General features: G+C 45.7%; 1 protein-coding gene across 2 annotated transcripts in view; it reads left to right on the top strand.

The window, feature by feature from the left end:
* The window catches only part of SPATS2 (spermatogenesis associated serine rich 2), a 146,843-nt gene extending 132,744 nt beyond the window's left edge, over positions 1-14,099 (top strand). For both annotated transcript variants that reach the window (XM_047740504.1, XM_047740503.1), the window contains 5 exons: positions 3,463-3,521; positions 7,531-7,640; positions 10,317-10,419; positions 11,611-11,825; positions 12,860-14,099. In XM_047740504.1, the coding sequence (XP_047596460.1) occupies positions 3,463-3,521; positions 7,531-7,640; positions 10,317-10,419; positions 11,611-11,825; positions 12,860-13,171 (799 nt within the window). In that variant the 3' untranslated portion in view covers positions 13,172-14,099. The remainder of the gene's footprint in view (positions 1-3,462; positions 3,522-7,530; positions 7,641-10,316; positions 10,420-11,610; positions 11,826-12,859) is intronic.
* The last annotated feature ends 6,465 nt before the right edge of the window (positions 14,100-20,564 follow it).

Genomic DNA, 20,564 nt, shown 5'->3' with positions numbered 1-20,564 from the left:
GGAGCGCCTGTTGGGGGGCACTCACCTTGTCCCACATTACTTGTGATGAGCCCGTATTTGAGCTCATATTGTAACTGGTTACGGTCGCAAGACACACCTCAGCAACAGCCATCAGGGAACTTTGAAGGTTTATCACTTACATGCCCTAGAGGGTACACAACACACCCCAGACCACAGAACAAAGGGTGCTTCAACAGGGCACAGATTGGGGTTGACAGTGGGCTGCCTAAGGTTTTGGTGAACTGGTGAACTGAAAACGTAAGAGCAAGAATTAAAGGGTGGAGGGGCGCCTGGGTGGCTCAGTGGTTTAAGCCGCTGCCTTCGGCTCAGGTCATGATCCCAGGGTCCTGGGATCGAGCCCCGCGTGGGGCTCTCTGCACAGCGGGGAGCCTGCTTCCCTTCCTCTCTCTCTGCCTGCTTGTGATCTCTCTGTCAAATAAATAAATAAAATCTTAAAAAAAAAAAAAAAGAATTAAAGGGTGGGAAGGGAAAAGTAGGGCCCTCAAGTTCTGTGGGTCACTCGGGGCTTTCTAAAAGAGAGACTTCCTGTGTGGGGCAGCCTGGCCGTGGTATGTAGCAGGCAGTCTTGTTTATTTGAGATGTCTTTGCAATGGAGTCTCAAAAGCTTAAGTTCAGGAACTTACGTTACAATCAGAAAAGCTAACTGTCGGGCATTTATATTTTCGCATTTGTTCATTTTTATATCTTAAAGACTTGTGAAAAATTTAAGGAAGCTTGGAATTTGTATCAGGCTTTTTTCTGAGACAGGGTCCCAGCGGCTTCAATGAATGAGTAGCTTCCTCTGTCTGACTCTCGGCTGCCGTCACAGGACCTCTCAGTACATGCGATCAGTAGATGGCAAGACACTACAAACGACAAACAAGGAATAGCAGCGCCCACTGCTTTTCAATGAGGGGGGCTTCTGGCATGAAAAAGTTAAACTTTTTTTTAATGGTGAGTTTGGATGGCTGTCCACGCAACTGCCTCTGAATTTCTTACAATCATCAGTGAGTCAGTTGGAAAACAGAGTTTATTTAAATGGATACTCGTCATTCCTTCAAGAGAAAAAAAGCCCACACGATGTACTTCCTAGCTCCTACTGCCACAGAAATTCTGACTGTGACGGTGCAGAACTTTTTTCCTGCTAAGCGCATCACATGACATTCTGCATTTTCATAATAAAGATTGTAAGCTGCAAAAAGCTTACTTGTTTGCTGAAGTCTTTTAATAAATATTTTACAAGCTTTGCCAGAGACAGATTTGTCATCTGGTGGACACAGTGTCTGCATCTTAAGGTGATTCAGCAACAGAAAAGAGGTGATGTCAAAACTGAGGCCTGGCAGCTCCTGTCCGTGGTGCTTTTGTTTCGCTTTTAGGTATGCCCAATGCTGCTAGGGCTCTTGGAGCAAGACACCGCCAAGGTGTGGGAAATGCTTTCTTAGCAGAGTACTGCTGCCCTACGATGGTTGCATCTTCTCTCCAGTCTGGGGCTTTTGGATTAATATACCAACCAAATTTGTTTCATTACAAGTCTGTTTATTAACATCACACGTAATGGTGATCAGACCTATGTTCTCTGGCACTTCACTATAAAGGATTTTGCTCCTTGAGGAATGGCGGCACCTTGTCCTTTTTTGGATTCCTCACCCTGTAGTCTCTGTATTAACTACTTTGTGCTAACGTCACTACATACTGAACTAAATGGAATCAGTATTTATATATATATATATGTTTATATGTATATGTGTATGTGTTTATATATGTATGTGATTAGTTTCACAATCAGAAGAGTACAACTTTTATTAACCCTATAGATACAGTCCTATTCAAAAGGGGAAATCAGGGGCGCCTGGGTGGCTCAGTGGGTTAAAGCCTCTGCCTTCAGCTCAGGTCACGATCCCAAGGTCCTGGGATCAAGCCCCACATCAGGCTCTCTGCTCAGCAGGGAGCCTGCTTCTTCTTCTCTCTCTCTGCCTGCCTCTCTGCCTACTTGTGATCTCTGTCTGTCAAATAAATAAATAAATAAATAAATATTTAAAAAAAACAAAAGGGGAAATCAGAATGAATAGCAAATTTAAAGAGAGTTGGAAATTTTCATGTCTACATAGGTATTAAAATTTTAGATTTTATTTTTACCACTAACAAATCGATATGGTAAGGGAAATTACTTGGTATCAGGAGGTTGAAGACTAGGGCAGACTTGTTGCCTCTCTGTACATTGAAGGTGGTTGGCTCTTTTATAAGGACACAGGAAGCTTTATGTGCCTGCAAACCATTTATATTTGCAATGGAGAAGATACAAATTACCCATTTAATATTCTTTTTCTGTAAAAAGCCTACCAGAAACCTTTAATTTCCTCTCTTCTGGATTACTCTTAAATGTTTACCTGATGCCAGCAAAATGTATATGTGTTCTTTTAATTACTTTGTCTTCTGACAACTAAAGCGCCAGAAACAAAACAAATGAGCAGAGGGAAAAAATAGAGCAAGAGAGCGGCAAACCAAGAAACAGACTGTTAACTATAGAGGACAAACTGATGGTTACCAGAGGGGACGTGGAGGGAGGGGGAGCTCAGTGGGTGATGGGGATGAAGGAGAGTACTTGTGATGAGCGCAGGCCGATGTATGGAAGTGTTGAATCACTATATTGTACACCTGCAATTAATATTACACTGTATGGAGGCGCCTGGGTGGCTCAGTGGGTTAAAGCCTCTGCCTTCGGCTCAGGTCATGATCTCAGGGTCCTGGGATCGAGCCCCACATTGGGCTCTCTGCTCAATAGGGAGCCTGTTTCCCCCTCCCCATCTGCCTGCCTCTCTGCCTATCTCTCTGCCTGCTTGTGAACTCTGTCAAATAAATAAATAAAATATTAAAAAAAAAATTGAGTTTAAAAAAATATTACACTATATGTTAACTCACTAGAATTTAAATAAAAACTTAAAAAAAAAATAGACTAAAGTGCCAGTGACTTGATGTAACGGTGGTAAAATGTTGGAATATGCAGATCCTTATTGTGAATAAATTTACCGTGCCCTCTAAGGGGTGTTGCCTTGTAAAATGCATTAGAAGCAAAGCTGTCCAATTTTATAGACCAAAATAAGAAAGATTTGAGCATGAATGTGGAAATACGGAACTTCCTTCCGTAAGGACTTCTGCTTTAGCACAAATTTAGTGGGAATTGTTCTGTAGCTTGCTACTGCCACCTACTGGTTCTCCATTCTTGGCCTTCACCTCCTGGTTTACTGTAATCCATAGAAATAAAAGGAAATTAGGTCTATTTATTGGAATCCTTAAAATATTCTTTGCTGAGGGCGAGACAGAATTTTTATGCAGTCCACACAGGGTTTACTTTGTCGTATGCTTTTAGTGAACAAAGTCTTAAGTCTCTCTCCACTGTTAACAGTGTGCTACTTCTGTTTGAGTTTCTGACCAACATTTTTTTCCTTTGTCATCTTTTCCTAGTTTAATGGATCGAGAAGTGGCATTGCTTGCTGAAATGGACAAAGTGAAAGCCGAAGCAAGTAAGACTGATCTGTAGTTAAAGCTGTTACCAGTTAGTAGGCATCTGCCTTTCAAATCTCTTAACAAAAGCTCGATCCAATTGCCACTAGAAGAGTTTATGTATGTCTCGAGCATTTGTACTGCCCTGTCATGTGAATCCTTTCAGGTGAAACAACTTTACAAGAAACTGTTTTTTAATATTTTTGGATGTCAGCGTTTTAATGTAAACTGCAGTGTCTGGAGGACTGCTTCATAGTTTCTGCCACCACAGCCTCAGTTCAGAAAATAAAAGTATCCTCGCAGGTGACTGGGCTTTGTTTTATTTTGTTTTTAGCTTCCAGTGATTATGGGGGTTTTTTCTACTTGGCAAAAAATGTTTGGCATCATCAGAGGTGACCTCACTAGGTTCCCTACACATTAGTGTAACCGTTATTGTGGTTACTGATCCCTGAAATTTGTTTTCTCAGTTTTCGAACAGTCTTCACTCAGCGTCTGTGGTCACTAGGTCGGGGAATTCAATAAAAGGAGGTTGTAGGATACCATGACTAGGGTTCCTTGAAAGCCTACTAAAACATTCTGGAAGAGTAGAGTCTAACTTGGGTAATTTGTGGGGGTTTTTGTAGCAAAGAACCAGATGATCTGTTTTTGGTTTGGTTTTGGGGGTTTTTTTTTTTTTTTTTTTTGGTCATTTCTGAAAAGTTAGGTAAAAGATACACAGCTGTATGGAAAGAAGGGAATGTCAGTTGCAGCTTCTACAATGGCATTGATTCCAGGCTTTTCAGCAGCGGGTTTTATCTTCATGTGTTGAATGCTAGATTTGTAATTAGCAGGGTTGTTTCTTTTAACCTGCTCTCAAACTGGTAAGAATGGAAATAGGCTGAGATGATGACTCACAATTAAACCATTTGTGTTTATGATCATGGGCCAGGGGAGACATGGAGCTGAGTTCCATTTTGACCCGAAATGTTGAACAGGTACTCTCCACTGTTTTTCAGAGGTGAGATTTCATTTAAAGTGAATGGTATATCCTGAAATGTCTAAATGTGACAATTTTGGTCCATTCATGTACCTATGTGTTCTATATTGAAGATGAAGTTTCAGATAAAATAAAACTAGTGAGAGGACATAGTCCTTACTTTTGAGAAGGTACTTTTTAAAAACAGAACTTTTATAGAAAATTCCAAACATATTTCAAATAGAGAGGCTAATTAACTGCCATCATCCAGTTTCAACTAATCATCATCAATTCTCTCTCTCTTTTTTTAAGATTTTATTTATTATTGAAGAGACACAGCAAGAAAGGGAACACAAGCAGGGGGAGCAGCAGAGGAAGAGGGAGAAGCAGGCTCCCCACTAAGAGGGGAGCCCGATGCGGGGCTTGATTCCAGGACCCCGGGATCATGACCCGAGCCAAAGGCAGCCACCCAACCCATTGAGCCACACAGGTGCCCCAATTATCATCAATTCTTGAGCAGTCTTATCAAATTAAGAGCTACAGAGTTTTACTTAGTTTCATTGGTTGTACATCTGTATCTCCTTTCTCTCATGCTGAAAATCCTGGTTCTCAGTGTCACTAAATGTAATTATTTACTGATACTATCAAGAAGGTGCTTCATTTTCTTTTTTACACATAATCGTTTTATTAATTTGCATGTTCACAGTACTTCACAGTTTAGAGATTTTCTCTCATTCATCTATGATCTTCACATTAACCTTATGAGGTAATTAGGTTTTCCTATTTTTGTTTTCATTTAGTAAATGAAGAAACTAGTCCTTTGGAAAAACTGACTGGTCCTGAGTTATGTAACTGGGTCCTCTGATATATGTGGAGATCTTGACTTGACACATTTCCTTCATGTTGAGATCTGTGCTTTTGTCTTAGAATGCTAGAGTGCCGGGAGCTGAGAAGCAAGTGAATCTGGCAGACAGGTTTTATCTTGGAAGCCAGATCAAGTAGATCATTTGTAACTGTTGGGCCTTGGTGTCAAGAAACTCTTATAGGCACATTCCTCACTTCCTGGGAAAGTGTGTTCTTACAGGTTCACCTGCCATGGATAGGGGCGCCCTATTTTTACTGAGCAGTTAGGCTCAGTAAAATTGCTCAAGACATTCAGCTCTCTGGAATACCTGGTGTAGCTCTTAGAAAATTCTGTTTACTTTCTAACACAAATCTGACTAATTTCTAAGTAGGTTGCAAGATTCTATGTTTAACAGTTAGGAACTGAGTTTGACGGCATGTAACAGAGTGCCCTAAATAAATGTGAGTTTATTTTTCTCTCATGAAATGAAAGGTCCGGAGGTAAGGGATCGGGGCTGGCAGGACATTTTCAAAATGACACAAGGGACCCAGGCTTCTTTGTCTTTGTACCCAACCGTCTTTCAAGATACCTCCTAAGGCTCCAGCTGAGGAGAGGCCAAATGTTACCTGCTGGCTAAGACTCCTTTAAAGAGCTGTCGCTGTCCTGTAAACCCCGCCCTGTGACTTCCGCTTAGAGCTCAGTGACCAAACCGTGTGATAGCATAACCGAGTCATGGGATAACATGACTATCTTACCTGTAGCAAAGCCAAGAAAGGTAGATTTTTACTTAAGCAGATTGGTATCCAAAACACCAGACTTCCTGTAGGAAGAAGAGGAGAGTGCAGTGGCTAACAGTCTTTGCTACAGTCCACCCCTCAGCAACCTGACATCCTTCTTTTTTAAAAAATGGGAACACCCTCCCCTCATCCTCAATGGCAACACGTCCAAAGATTCATCTAGTTCGTATATTCAGCTGAAAGTCCAGGACTGCTGGGTAATTTCACGTCTTTCAGCTGGTCTGGATATGGCATGTTGTGGTCTGGGGTCCCATAAGTTAGAAGTTAAATGCCCCCTCCTCCGATGTTATACAGATAGAGAAAGAAGAGGATAATTATAGTAGAACATTCCCACCTGGAAAAGCAGTGATCTAATCTTACCGGGCAGGAATAGTAGAGCACCTGCCCTTCTAACAGGGAAAGTTCCTTGGTTCATATGGCAGCGCCTAGTTCTGCTTCCTTGGAGGATTTCTTTGGCTTACGTCCTCTGTAGCCCCTGGTTCTCTACTCTGAGAGATTTTCCCCCATATTGTCTCTCATCTTCCATGGCCATATCTGAGTTCTGTATCCGGGAGCATGTCGAAGGCTGTAGACAATCTAAATATACACCATCAGGGGACTTGGTGAATAATGATAGTGTAGGGGCGCCTGAGTGGCTCAGTGGGTTAAAGCCTCTGCCTTCGGCTCAGGTAGTGATCCCAGGGTCCTGGGATTGAAGCCCCACATTGGGCTCTCTGCTCAGCAGGGAGCCTGCTTCCTCCTCTCTTTGCCTACTTGTGATCTCTGTCTGTCAAATAAATAAATAAAATCTTTAAAAAAAAAATAATGATAGGGTAGCCACAGAGGAGACTGCAGTGTGGCTGGTAACCAGAGATGGAGATCCAGTGTATTAGTAGCGAATGAACTTTGAGATACGTTAAGTAAAAATAGCTAAGGTAGAGGAGAGGGTCATATGTATGTGTACTCCCATTCATGAAGAGGGGAGAAAGGGAGAGAGATTTGCTGTGTGTGCACAGAATACCTTTGGAAAGATGCCAAGAGATTGTTAACACCGCTTTCTATTGGGGAGGGAACTACAAAGTCAGAAGTAGGAAGGACCTTTTTACTTTTCATCTTACACCCATTTATTCTAGAGAAATTTTTTACCCTGAATACATATTTCTGTTTTAATTCATACATTTCTTGATAAAAAGAATATTTTTTCAACTGGGAAGAAGAGAAAGAGAAATGACAAATGATTTATGAGTCTTTATGATTCATAAAAAGTGTTTACCATTTAACTGCCTTCAGAGTCCCTCAAGAAGGTGGGAACTGGACCTTTGGTATTTCATTTTCTGGATGGGTGGGCAGCTAAGCCTTTGGCTGTCCAAATACATACTGCAAGGCCCATATTTCCAATTCTTCTGTATCCTATTTAGCAGAACATAAGAGTCCTACTCTCTTTTTCTCCACAGTGGAAATTTTGCTCAGCCGACAAAAGAAAGCCGAACTTCTAAAGAAGATGACTGATGTGGCTGTTCGAATGTCAGAGGAGCAATTGGTTGAGCTCAGAGCTGATATCAAGGTAAAACTTCCTTCTCTTTTCTGCCTTTCTTCTTACCCTCAGGGACTGAAGCAGCAGATCTCCATAATTCATGGCCATATCTAATCTATTGAACTCAAGATCTTCCCTTCTCAAACCTGGCCCTCTTCCATGTTCCCTTTCTCTGCAAGCGGTTCTGTCATCTATCTAGATGTCCAAGCTGAAAACCTTAGGACATTTCTCCTTTCCCACATTAAATCTATCAACAGACACTGTCCATTTGACCTCCTACTGAATCTCAGCTCTGACCTTTTCTCCTCATCTCCACCACCACCGTCATGGTCAAGCCACTGTTATCTCTCATTTGGACTTCTGTCATGGCCTCTTAACTGATTCCACCCCTCCACTTTGCTACTGCCCCCCACCTTCCCCAGTCCTCCTACACCTTAGTAACCTGCTTCAAACTTTCCATTGCTTTTAGGATAAAGACTGTAATCCTTAACGTGGCCAGTGGGCTCTGCAGGGTCTGGCTCTGCCACCATCTCATTTCACACCACGCCCGCCTTGTTCTCTGTACTCTGGCCATCTTAGCTTCTCCTTCCCACAAACATATTCTGTTTCCTCCTGCTAGAGGACTACTGCATGTGCTTTTCGACCTGTATAAGACACACACCCTACCCACTCCCAGCACACAGATAACTCATGACCCACTCGTGCTTCCTGACTTCCCTGTCATATCCCCTCTTTTGTGTCATCCTAGTGTAGTTACCATTTAGTGTTCATTTGACTGATCTGTCTCCCCAGCCAAATGGCAGACTTTACAATGGCAGGAACTGGCGCATCTCTAGTGCCTAGCATAGTGCCTTGGCACATAGTAGGTATTCAGTAAATATTTAAATGGTTGGTTAATTCTGATTTTATAAGAGCAAAGTGAGCAGTTTGAGATGTTGCTTTTATTATAATCTGTTTAGAACAATGGCCTAGGTTGAGCAATCATACATTTTAAATTCTTATACAAAGAACAGTGTTTCTGAGATTAAGTGTAGAAACCTGCAAGAGGTTGAGGTGTTCGTGGGGAGTCGTAGACACTGGCATTCTAAATGATTGCTCATAACCTGTGAGCTGTGGGAACAAGGGGAATCGGCTATCCCTCCTCCTGAGCCCTTCACCTCTGCTCGGAACCCATGAGACTTCCTGCCATCTTTACAAGGAGGACTTGCTGCAGAGGCTGTTTCACAGTTTTTGTAAAGTAAAAACAGGTGGAAGATCCTCTCAGTCCTTCCAGGTGTCCTTGTCACCATCCTGACCCAGTCTTTCACTCCTTCCCCGTTAGACTCTGTTGGGGTAAAATAACACAACGATGCCCAGATGAAATTACCGTTTCTGATTAACTAGAACTATATTACTAAAAATTATAAAAAGTCATCTTCACATTGATGCCAGTCAGTCTCATTCAACTATCTGGGAGAAGCCGGAAACCCCTTTGGAATTAGATGAGAGTTCTGGCTCTCACAGGCTTCATCTGTTCTCCTTCCCACGTGGTTAGAAAGCTGCTAGAAATATTTCTGCAGGCTGACTAAGGATCTGTTTCTCTCCACGTTTTCAGTGTACCGAAGTGGGTGCTGTGCAATTTAAATGTCTTATTTCCAGATCATTTTATTTCCGTCATTCCTGTTATGTCTCTGGCTCCACAAACCCTAGAATTTGTTTCAGAAATTACTCTCCGACTGATATTACATGTCTGAAGGCTTTATGTCAGAGGTTCATGGTGTTTTCTAAGCCACAGTGTACTCTGAAGCCTGAGGACTTCTAGGCTCAGAGGGAATTTTGATGTCTTCTTTCCCATCTATTGCTTCTAGATTCATCGCAAGGATTCTGATGCATTTTGTTGTAGCCCTTGACTATCCAAAATTGAATTAGACCACCTGCTAGAGGGCTGCTCTGAGGAGTTCAGTCCTTGTAAATTTTATCTAGGCCCTTAACTTGTCTTTTTGGCTTCCTTTTCATCTGGGGGAGGGGGGAAGATCCCAGGCTACTTTGGAGATGATTTACTGAAGGGTAACCCCAGAAGCACTTTACTCCTGACATGTTTCTAGTCGCACAGTCTCTGGTTAGTTTTGATCCAAGGTTACTTCTCAGCTTCGACTGCTTTAAAGGATTAAATTACTTGCAGCACAAACCCTTCTCATTTGCAGGGTTGTCTTTTTACATGAGTGATTTTCTGTCTCGGGAAGTTGTCCCCATTTTGAGGACTATAACAAATCCTACTTCACAAAGGGCTGAAGTGGGTTTCCTGAGGAAGTTCCTGTTACAGAACACCAAGCTATCTATTTACACGGGATCCCTGTTGTAACTTAGGAGCATTTCTGCTGTCTCCACTTCTGTATAAAATGGAACAGTGTGGAGAGTGGCCAGCAGTGGAAAGATGACCCTCTCCACTATGAACTTCTTCTTCTAGCTCTACAGTTTATTTCTCTTGATTATACCTAATGGGCTTTGGCCATCACAGAGCATTTCATAAAGAATAGATTTCTCTTTGGGCCTTAAGAAAGTGACTGGATTTCATCAGTCACCCAGCATAGGTAACATGATGGCCATTTTGCAAAAATTTGAAGCAGTAAAAAGAAGGCAGCGGGAAATAATTCTGTTTCATCTCTATATGGCAAGCTGCGGTTTCCGCTTGTCTCACCTGGAGGCTTTCCTTTGTCCTTTCTCCAGCACTTTGTCAGTGAGCGCAAATATGATGAGGATCTGGGACGAGTAGCCCGGTTCACCTGTGATGTAGAGACCCTAAAGAAGGACATTGAGTCATTTGGACAAGGTAAGAGGGTGCAGGATTCTGGGCGCTGGCAATGGTGATGGGGAGACCCTACTCATAGAGACTGAAGTTGTGGCTTCTCCACTGATTCGTCTTTAGTGCCTCTTGTGTTTTTGTTTGCTTGTTTTTGGGAAAAGTAATTCTGAAATCACCAGATGCAGAGTCTTTGACTCAGAAGATGGGTGTTTTCCAGCTCCCTAAATTTGCAGTGTTTTGGGGCTCTGGAGTCAGACCAAATTTGAATCATTGCCTTTACATTAACCTCTAAGGCATCATTTCACTCCTCTCCCAAATGGAGATAATAGGTGCTTAAATAATAGCTGTAAGGGGATGGGGAGCCCTCCCCTAACTTGAGAGCTTATAGGGACACATCAGTTAAACACTGAGCTCAGCTCCTTTGTTCTTTCTGCATCAGTATAAAGTGAAAGGTTGAACCTAGAGCCGTGATTGTGAACTCAGCGTCAGTCCGGGCTTAAAACCAAGACAAAAAAATGTAAGAGGTAGTTTTAAGTCATTGAATTCTGACAAAATTTGAAGTGAAAATGTTCATATATCTCAGATACATTGGTATTTTGAATTTGGGGTTATTTTTGAAGAAAAAACCTTGGGATGATACATTTTTGTTAAAAGACAAGTTCTGTTCATGTTTAACTAATCTTGATTATATCTTGCATCATACAATTTTTTTAAAAAAGGATTTAGCTTTCTATTTACCTTTTTTTCTTTCTTTGTGAAGTCAGTACTTGAGAATGTTCCTGCATAGGAAACTGAACATATGGCCCATACTATTGTTCCTAGGCTTAGTCAGCTGCTGGAGCCGTAGCCAGGAGTTTAGTAGGAAACGCTGAGAAGTCATTAGTTGGTGGGGGAACGATTACTCCGCTCTTACACTGTTCTCCTTTCTCTGTGAGTTCCTTTACAAAGCAGTGGGTATTCACTAACTGGAATTTAAATAAAAACTTGAAAAACAACAACAACAACAACCCAAAGCAATGGGGATTTGGAAGGAGTAGAAGAAGAGAGCAGAAGGGACATTTTGCTTCCTGTTACCGATTTTATAAGTTTACCTTTACAACTGCTCAGGTAGACAGTTCTTTATCTTAAGTTGCTTATTGTGAAACAGTGAAATAGGGAAAACCTTACCCATCATGCTTTTCCGTCATATGACGACATACTTCTCATGTTTTCGTTCAGTGTCCCACCCAAAGAACAGCTATTCAACCAGATCCCGGTGTAGCTCAGTGACATCTGTGTCCTTGAGTGGCCCGTGTGATGCCTCTGCTGCTTCCTCTTCCACCTGTGCCTCTGCTTCCAGCCTTACAAGCGCTAACAAGAAAAACTCGGCACCAGGAGAGACTCCCGCAGCCCCAGTCAGCTCCGGAGGCAGGCCCTATCAGCCTCATCGAGAGGTAACCCGGCAGCCCCGTGGAGCCAGTGACGGAGAAAAGTCACCGGATTGCCGCCATTCGAATGCTGACAGCTCAGTCCATTACCTTCCTCTCTTGATGCCCATTCCACACCTATTTTGAATCCCTCCAGCCCCAGTTAGTTCCAGAGAAAGCATTTGGTACGTCTGTTCCAAACCAGCAGCTAGCTTAGGTCTCCTGTTGCCAAGACGGCTGACTTTCTGAAGTTGGCAGCCGTCCTAGCTTTTGTAGGTAGGATTGCCTGGTAATTAGTCACCGGGACCCATGCCCCCATCTCGAGGTGGAGGCACAGTGTAGTGGCAAGCTCAGCGGAGGGCTTTCTAGAAGCCCCCGTGTGGAGTAGCTCGGGGAGACGGCATGAACCTGGTGGTATGGGGGGCCAGCACCAGGAAGCTGAAGCGTGATCCATAGTTTCTTTTCCTGGTTTGAAGAATGTACACCAGGGCCATCCAAGACAGTGCTGTGCAGAACTGGGATTATGTTGGAAGAGGAGGACAAAAATAAACCCCGTGCCGCAAGCCTTCTGGGTTGTAACGTGAAAGATGGCCTGAATGTCACAGCAGCGGGATTTAATCTATGGCTGATGATACATAGCAAAGCAGATTACAATGATGTTTATTTTATTTTTCCAGATGTTTGTTATCTTTACAAATGGCTTGTGATCCACAGAGTTCAGTCACGTGATAAGATGCTTACCCAGTTGAGGGTTGGAACAGCCCAGAGAATGTTCTTTCCTCCTTCTTAGCTTTTTTCTTGTGCCTAGCTAAAGAAAAGTGAACTCCTCTCCAGTGGAGAGCCTAGGGGTGGAAGGTGGGGCAGAAGTAGCGAAAAACTTCTTAATTCTGGGGTAGGCACTAGGTCGGATTGGCTGACACAGTTCTGGGAGTCTTGAGAGATAACGGAGTCCCGAGTATGGGATACCACAATTTAGGATTTCAGAGTATTCCTGTAAGCTGAACTGGAACAGGGTGCCATAATGCCACAGTGCTTTGAATATTGTATTCTTTTATCCTCAGGTATTGCCGGGGAACAGACGAGGAGGACAAGGCTACAGGCCACAAGGCCAAAAGTCCAATGATGCCATGAACCAAGGGCGACATGACAGTGTGGGTCGTTACAGAAATAGTTCCTGGTATTCATCTGGTTCCAGGTACCAGAGCACTACATCCCAGGCATCAGGAAACGTTAGCGAACGGGGCCAGGCCCCCTCTGCAGGGACCAATGGAACTGGAGCCAGCATGGAGCCCAGCACACCCAAGCCCTCATTCAAGAAGGGGCTCCCCCAGCGCAAACCTAGGACCTCTCAGCTTGGGGCTGTGAACTCTTGAGGGCAGTTCTGCTTGGCCTCTCTCCTCTATCCCACACAATTCAACTTGGTAACTGGACTTATTAGGAAACTTATAGTTAGATGTAATAACAAAAAAGTTTACGCATATCACTTTTTATGCCATTCTAAATATTTTTGGTTTCTTCTCTCCTCATTCCCCCTTTACTATTTTGGAGGGGAAGCTGTTTTTCCCTTGACCTTTCCCAATGATATGGATTGATTCTGATTGGTCATTTCCACCCGGACTCACAGGCCACCGATGCCCAGGTTTCCCCAGGGTCAGCAGTGCCCTTCCTGGTGCACCAGACCTTTCAATCGCCCAGGAGGCCTTCCTCAGCACCTCCCTCCCGTTCAGGCTCTCAGGAGGAGGAGGAGGTGGGTCAGAGCTAGTCCAGCTGCTTCTCCAGGCTCAGTAGAAGCTGCACATTGCTATCAGGTGCCCCCTACACGACAGTATAACCAGGAAAGGCAGGGAGGGGATTGTGTCCAGCACTGAATTAGCCAGAGAAGGGGATACTGAATTGGTGAAAAGGAAGGAACACTAGAAAACATGAGAATCTGCCTGTGCTCCCAGAGCGTGCCTGAGATAGACCCCCCAGATCAGGGTTTCAGTCTCCCGCTTGGCATCGTAGCTTAACCTGCGGTCGCTTCAGAATGCCCAGAGGCTTTTCTCTCTCTTTAGACTGCAGACCAGTCTAGGGAAGCCTACAGGAGAGTAGCGTTTAATTAAAGGAAAAAAAAAAAAAGTATTTCTTTGTTTCAATGTTTGAAGACTTTTGTTGTTATTGTTCTCCCTTTTTTCCCGAATCCTCTTCTGATCCTCAACCACATTTATAGCAATATAATTAGTGTTGATCTAAGGTGTTACCCATCAAAAAATTGCTGCGGTCTTTATAGTTGAATAAATAAAAACAACTGCGTGAATGTTCCCATCTTTGTTTCAAGGCAGCAAATGCCTTCATTTCATTATCCGGTTTTCTTTGGGCCTCATGGGGTGGGAGTCAGTCGGGCAGCTTGTTCGGGGCTTAAATGAGGCTAGCTGATTCCTAAGTCATCTGTCCGCCAAGCAGCACCTGGTGAAAACAGGAAGGCCAACATGAGCAAATTCAGCTGTTCCTCGTGGGAGCAGATTCGTAGTACAGGGAGCAGTGACTTTCCAAAGGGAGCTCACCAGTTGAGAAAAACCACAGCTGCCAGCAGCTCTCCCGGGCAAGCCCTCCCCTCCGCTGCCTGTCCCTTGACAGGCATGGTGAATGTGACAGTGTAATTGAGCACCTGCGTGTAGCAGGTGGCTCAGGGGCCAGACCCCTCCACCCTACACCGCCCCCAGCATCCATGATCGAATGACAGCAGAGCTTTCTCCTCCGGAGTCTGCAGTCCAGACCATGAGTGGCAGTGGTGCAGAACTTAGCCGCCTTGGGGCTTCCCTTGGCTCTTCGGCTGCAGCTCGGCTGCGGGGGTTCAGGTTGGATGAACAGATTGAGAGAGGGAGAAAGAGCGAGTGTGTGTGTGTCTGTCTTTCAGTAAAGAAAACAGTAGTCAAGGAATACTGGGAAGCCATTTTCTAAAGGGCTGATCACCTCATTTCGGGGCATTTGTCCAACACCACCACCAGCCTGCTGGGGGTCAGGGAGAAGCCCTCCTTTTCTGATTAACTGCTCCCCTATACTTGATAGAAAATCCAGAGACTGACGTGACCTGAAGGATTATGAGGTCTATCCTGTATCCACGCGAGGACTGTATTTAACCTCCTAGGCAAATGGGAGGCCCACATGTTTGTCAAAACCACTTTGAAGAGAGGTGCTGGCTGGCTCAGTCAGTAGAGTGTGTGACTCTCGATCTCAGGGTTGTGGGGCCTGCATGGCTAAGTGGTTGGGCCTCCTCTGACTCGGTTTCAGTGCAGGTCAGGTCATGATCTCATGGGTCATGGGATCAGGCCTGCTTTGGGCTCTCAGCGGGGAGTCTGCTTGGGGATTCTCTCCCTCGGCACCTCTCCCCGCTCTCTCCCTCTCTCTCCCTCAAATAAGTAGTAAATCTTAAAAAAAAAAAAGTATACAACTTAGATCTCTTCCATGTCAGTATGCCTAAGTATACCTTGTTCTTTCTATGGCTGCATAATATCACACTATATAAACTTAACATAATTAACCAGTCCCTAATGCTAATGATGGTTTTCAGTTTTTTGTTATAAGTATTGCTGAAATGACATCTTGTAATACATATATAAATTTTACTTGTGAAGCATATATCTTCAGGGCAGATTCCTAGCATGGGATTGCTGGGCATATAGTGATTTAAAAAGCCCTCTTAGGGGCGCCTAAGTGGCTCAGTCAGTTAAGCGTCTGCCTTCTGCTCGGGTCATGATCTCAGGGTCCTGGGATCCAGCCCCACATCGGGCTCTCTGCTCCATGGGAAGCCTCCTTCTCCCTCTCTCACTCCCCCTGCTTGTGTTCCCTCTCCACTGGTCTCTGTCAAATAAATTTTAAAAAATCTTTAAAAAAGAAAAAGCAAGAAACAGCCCTCTTAGAGATATATGGATTCACACTCTCATCAACAACCTTTGGGGTGCTTTATACAGTTTGTTAAGCTGGAAGCTAAGAGGGGTGAAGGTAAGTGAACTACAGACCTTCAAGGGGCTGATACCCTAATTGGGGGAACTGACACAATGAATAAATGCTAGGAGGTGGTAGCGTTGCATGAAAGAAACCCCCCCCCAATCTGGTGTGAGGACAGCGGAGGACAGACCACGCTGAGGGCTGGGACCTGCGCTTACAGTAGGACTACACCAAGGAATGGTCAGGCCTTTGTTCAGTGGCTTACAGATACGGTGACTTCCAATTTCAGAATCCCCAGCCAGGGTACAGTCATGAGCGTTTAAAGCATGCATGAGGAGGGGCGCCTGGGTGGCTCAGTGGGTTAAAGCCACTGCCTTCGGCTCAGGTCATGATCCCAGGGTCCTGGGATCGAGCCCCACATAGGGCTCTCTGCTCAGAGGGGAGCCTGCTTCCCTTCCTTTCTCTCTGCCTGCCTCTCTGCCTACTTGTGATCTGTCTGTCAAATAAATAAATAAAATCTTTAAAAAAAAAAAAAAAAAGCATGCATGAGGAAAAGCGAAACAAGCTCTTTTGGGTTGGGCGTGACCTGGAGAAGCCAGCCAGCAGTCATCATCTCCAGTCCGGGAATGAACCTGTACTTTTGGAGATCAGTGAAGTAATGTTATGTTGCCCCCTGGAAATTCTGCCACCTCACCCAACGAAATGAGGATCTGGCTTGCCTGATGCATACGGTTCAACCCACCTTCTTCTCCCACCTGGTGGGGATTAGATCCACAAGGTAGCACACTTTGTGGAAGAAACAGTTGTTCAAATCACATAATCGGAGATCACCCACCAAGAAGCTGTTTTGTCGCTGTTTTGTCACTGTTTTCGGCCGGTTCAGAGTACCAGAGCAAATCCTCGTAGCCAGAACCGTTCCGTCGGTCAAACTCGACTTCTGGTAGCCACGGGAGCACATTCTTTCCTTCAAACACTGAGGCACCTACTGTATGCAGGGCACCATGTTGAGTTCTGAGGCAAAGATAAATGGTTCCAGCTCTTTCCTCAGCCACTCTGCAGGTGGAGGGAAACAGAGCTCTTAGCTCTTTAAACCTTTGGAAGCCGTGTCTGGTGGCTATGCAGAGGAGTGGGAAGACCCAGGACTTTGGAGACACCTACTTGGATTTTAATTCTGGCTTCCCAGCCTTCTAGCTCTGTGACCGACTAGCCTTGGGCAAATTACGTCCCATCTGTGAGCCTCTTCCTGAACTGTAAGTGGACCCAATGGTAACTATTTCCCAGACAGCAGGGGATAGCTAACCAGGAGCTGCAGGTCAGTATCCTGGTGTCTGAGCTAACCAGTGACAAACTGAACATTTACTCACCAGAACTTCTTTGCTTCTCTCTCTCTTGCCCTGTTCAAAAGTGTCTGAAAGACTTCCCCTATCTCCAGCCAGACCGACCTGTTAAAAAATGTTTAAAAAAAGAATGACTTCATTATTCTGTCCCTTCTGTAGTTTTTCTCCTGCGTGCCTATCCCCCCAGCACAGTGCGCTCTGGACCTCTCTTGCCTGTCTGACACACTGAGAAGCCTACTGTCACCCCCCATTTCTGAGCTCTCGGTGGTGGTGGGGGGCGGGCAGGGGGCAAGCCAGAGGCTGATGAGGCTGGCCTGGGTGAACAGCTGCACAGCAGCATGCCCAGGGGAGAGCGGGGGAACATTCCTTCTGTCCAGGTGCCAAGGCTGCTTTGTTACCTGCCCTGCTCCTCACCCAGGGGGAGACGCTATGTGACGATGTTCCCAGGTAAGGAAACCCACCCACCATCACTACCACCAGCACAACTGTTCCCAGCCGCCCGCCCCCGCCCCTTCACTGCCGTCAAAACAGCAGGAACAAATACCACCCACTCTGATTCCTCAAGGAAAAAGTCAGGTCTCCTTTTTATGTCTCTCTTCAATTTAACCCAGTTAGGCTTTCTCTATACCTTACTTTCAAACAAATCCGTTTTCTGGTGTTGCTAGAACACGCAGATTGACATTGAGATGGCTCAGACTCCCTTGCCTGACACAGTCCGGACCCTGGTAAAGTCCCCTCCCCACGGGGCTGGGGAGCCAGCAGTCCCCCGCAGTAGCTCCCCATAGTTTGGGGGCTGGGTTACTGGGCACAGTGGGCACTCGGACAGGTCACTATCTGCATACTCATCAAAGGGCCGTGCTGTCCCCTTTGAATAGGCTGTTTACCAAAGGATAGAAGAAAGCACTCCAGCAAGAAGGCACGTAACAAACTGTCAGCCTAGTCAAATCTCAATTCAGGCCTGGTTCCTCCACTTACTAGCCATATAATACACAGCATTTTCCACATCTGTACATAAAACCATCCATCTTCCAGGATTCCCTCCTTTGAAAATGTATTATGGTTTACTCACACAAGTTGGGATCCTCCACAAACAGAAAAGGAATCACTTAGAATGAGATAGCCAAGGAGTGGCCAAGTACTGGAGGTCTCAAAAATTTCCCCCAAATGTTTGTTTTGGTGGAGTTGGGGAACCTTCCGGGAGGCTTCCTCCTGAGCTCATTTCTGCGTTCCCAGCCCCCACGGCCAGGAAGAGCACTTAGGGGGACTTTGATAACAATCCCAACCACCTACTAAACTCATCTCAACAGTCCTTTGAAGAGAGATCAATTCACAAATGAAGAACAGATGCTCTTGGAGATTCACACCCACCTCACTCCTTTCCCGACCAAGGTCATCAGTGGCAGAGCTACAATTCAAATCCAGATTTGCCTGACTTGGAAACCTGAGATTTTCCCACCGCTCAACACAGGCTTGGAAGCAGAGCCTGGCCACAGGCTGAAAAAGCGGGGCTGGAAACAGACCTGGGGACCTCCAGGAAGGAGGGAGAGAGTGGGAAGAGGGGAGGAGACGGGAGGGCCCCTGGGCTCTGTTCCTCGACAGCCACCTGCTCTCACCCCCTGCACACAGTGACTGACTCCGCCTGCGCTTTGGGGGGCGGGGTGCTTCTTCCATCTTTTGTGTCTTGAACGTTTTTTCCCTTGCTTTGCTCTTCCCTTCTCTCTCTCCTAGTTCCTTTGTAGATAATACTCCCACAGGCCTCCCACGGCAGCTCCAAAATGCAGCCTCCTGAGTTTCTTCTTGATAATGGCTTTGAGTTGTCTCTGAACAGGGCTCCCTCGACCTTCCCCTCCCTGTGACTCCTCACCATGACCCAATGACTTAAGAGTTGGGGGGATGGAAGAGAAAAGGGGCTTACTGTGCTCCCTGACCTCCCAGTACCCCTGCTCACTTCTCAGCTCCTCCCCAACCCCATCTGTCCCGTCTCCTAGATGTGGGTCCCCACCCCCACATAAATGTATGGTGGGGGAGGGGAGGCATGGAAGGAGGAGGCAAGGAATCTCTTACTGTTAGCGAAGGGGCCTATAGGCCAAGTCTAGCAGGAAGACTGAGAGACTAGGCGAGGTGGAAGAGGGAGAGAGCGGGAGACCCTATGCCTGAACACTTACTTGCTTCTGGGCTGAAAGGGCGCCATAATCAGGTCAGACTGAAGGACTTGGGCAGTGTCCCCAGCCCCACTCCTCCCGCTTGGCACAAAGTTAATGCTCCGGAAACATACATTATAATTCTTTGCAGCACCCTGTATTCCATCTATCCCCTGCTCACCCTGACCCGAGATACCTGCTTTGGGTTTGTCTTAATATCTAAACCAGTGTCTTTAATAACCCCAAATCAGCCTAGGCTGATGAGCTGGAAGCCTGAAAATCTGAACACTTGGGGTTTAAATGGGTGACAGGAGGGTCACCAGGATCTGCTTACACAGTCCTGGGTAACCAGTCCTTGTGAGTGTCCACACAGCTAGCCTGAGCTGCTTTCTGGGCCCCTGGTGGGAGATGGCTGAGTGGCTGGGCTAGGGGGTGGACCGAGGGTGGGGAGGAGGGGAGAGGCGACTCTGGACCGGGAGGGCTGTCAGGCTTGGAACCCTGGTTCTGCCAATTGCCAACCTGATTACCTTGAGCAAGTCCCTCCCCCTTGCCCATTCTCTCTCTCTCTCTCTCTTCCTCTCTGCCAATTGCCAACCTGATTACCTTGAGCAAGTCCTCCCCCTTGCCCATTCTCTCTCTCTCTCTTCCTCTCTGTCTGCCTCTGTTTCTTCATTTGTGAATGAAGTGTAAATAGTATCTACCTTGTTTGTTTCCCAGGAACCCTATGAATTTCAAAGTCAGATGGCAAACATTTACATGATGCAAATGCCACACGCTGTTCTAACTCCTTTGCTCATGTAATCTTCCTGACAAGCCTCTGGGGTAGTTAGCATGTATTATCATCCCCATTTCAGAGGAAAAGATGGGGTCCCAGAAGGAAAATCGCACAGACAGCAAGTGGCAGAACTATTGTCAGACCAAGTGCACGGTTTCAACCACAGTCTTGTCTGGTCTCCAAGGGAGCTGACTGCTGAACTGCACCCTCTCCTAGCAGAATGTTTGAGTAGAGTGAAGGGCACGTTCATGGGTTTGGGGGAGGGCTGACTTTGCTTGTGGAGGTGGCCTGGGGAGCATTATCTGCAGGTTCCCTGGGGTCATTCTTCCTGGGAGCGGGATTCCAGGATTCAGAGGACTTGCGGAGAAGGGCCCTTCCTCCCCTTTCTCCCAAAGCACCAGCTCATTTAAATACAGGTGTCTGGGGCTTTGGCCCTTGTTGCTGATGGAGGGGTGGATGGGGCAGGCGACACTCCTTTCTTTCCGACGCCCGCGGCTGTGGATATGTCTCCTAGAGTGGTGGGGGTGCTGGGCCTCCCGCTTCACTCAGGGAACAAATTGCTGTTTTGGCCCTGGCGGCTCCTGTG

This window comes from Lutra lutra, chromosome 8 (assembly GCF_902655055.1).
Source record: "Lutra lutra chromosome 8, mLutLut1.2, whole genome shotgun sequence".
In the NCBI taxonomy this organism is placed as follows: Eukaryota; Metazoa; Chordata; class Mammalia; order Carnivora; family Mustelidae; genus Lutra; species Lutra lutra.
The sequence above is the reverse complement of the archived record's forward strand: the minus strand, read 5'-3'. Positions and strand labels throughout refer to the sequence as shown.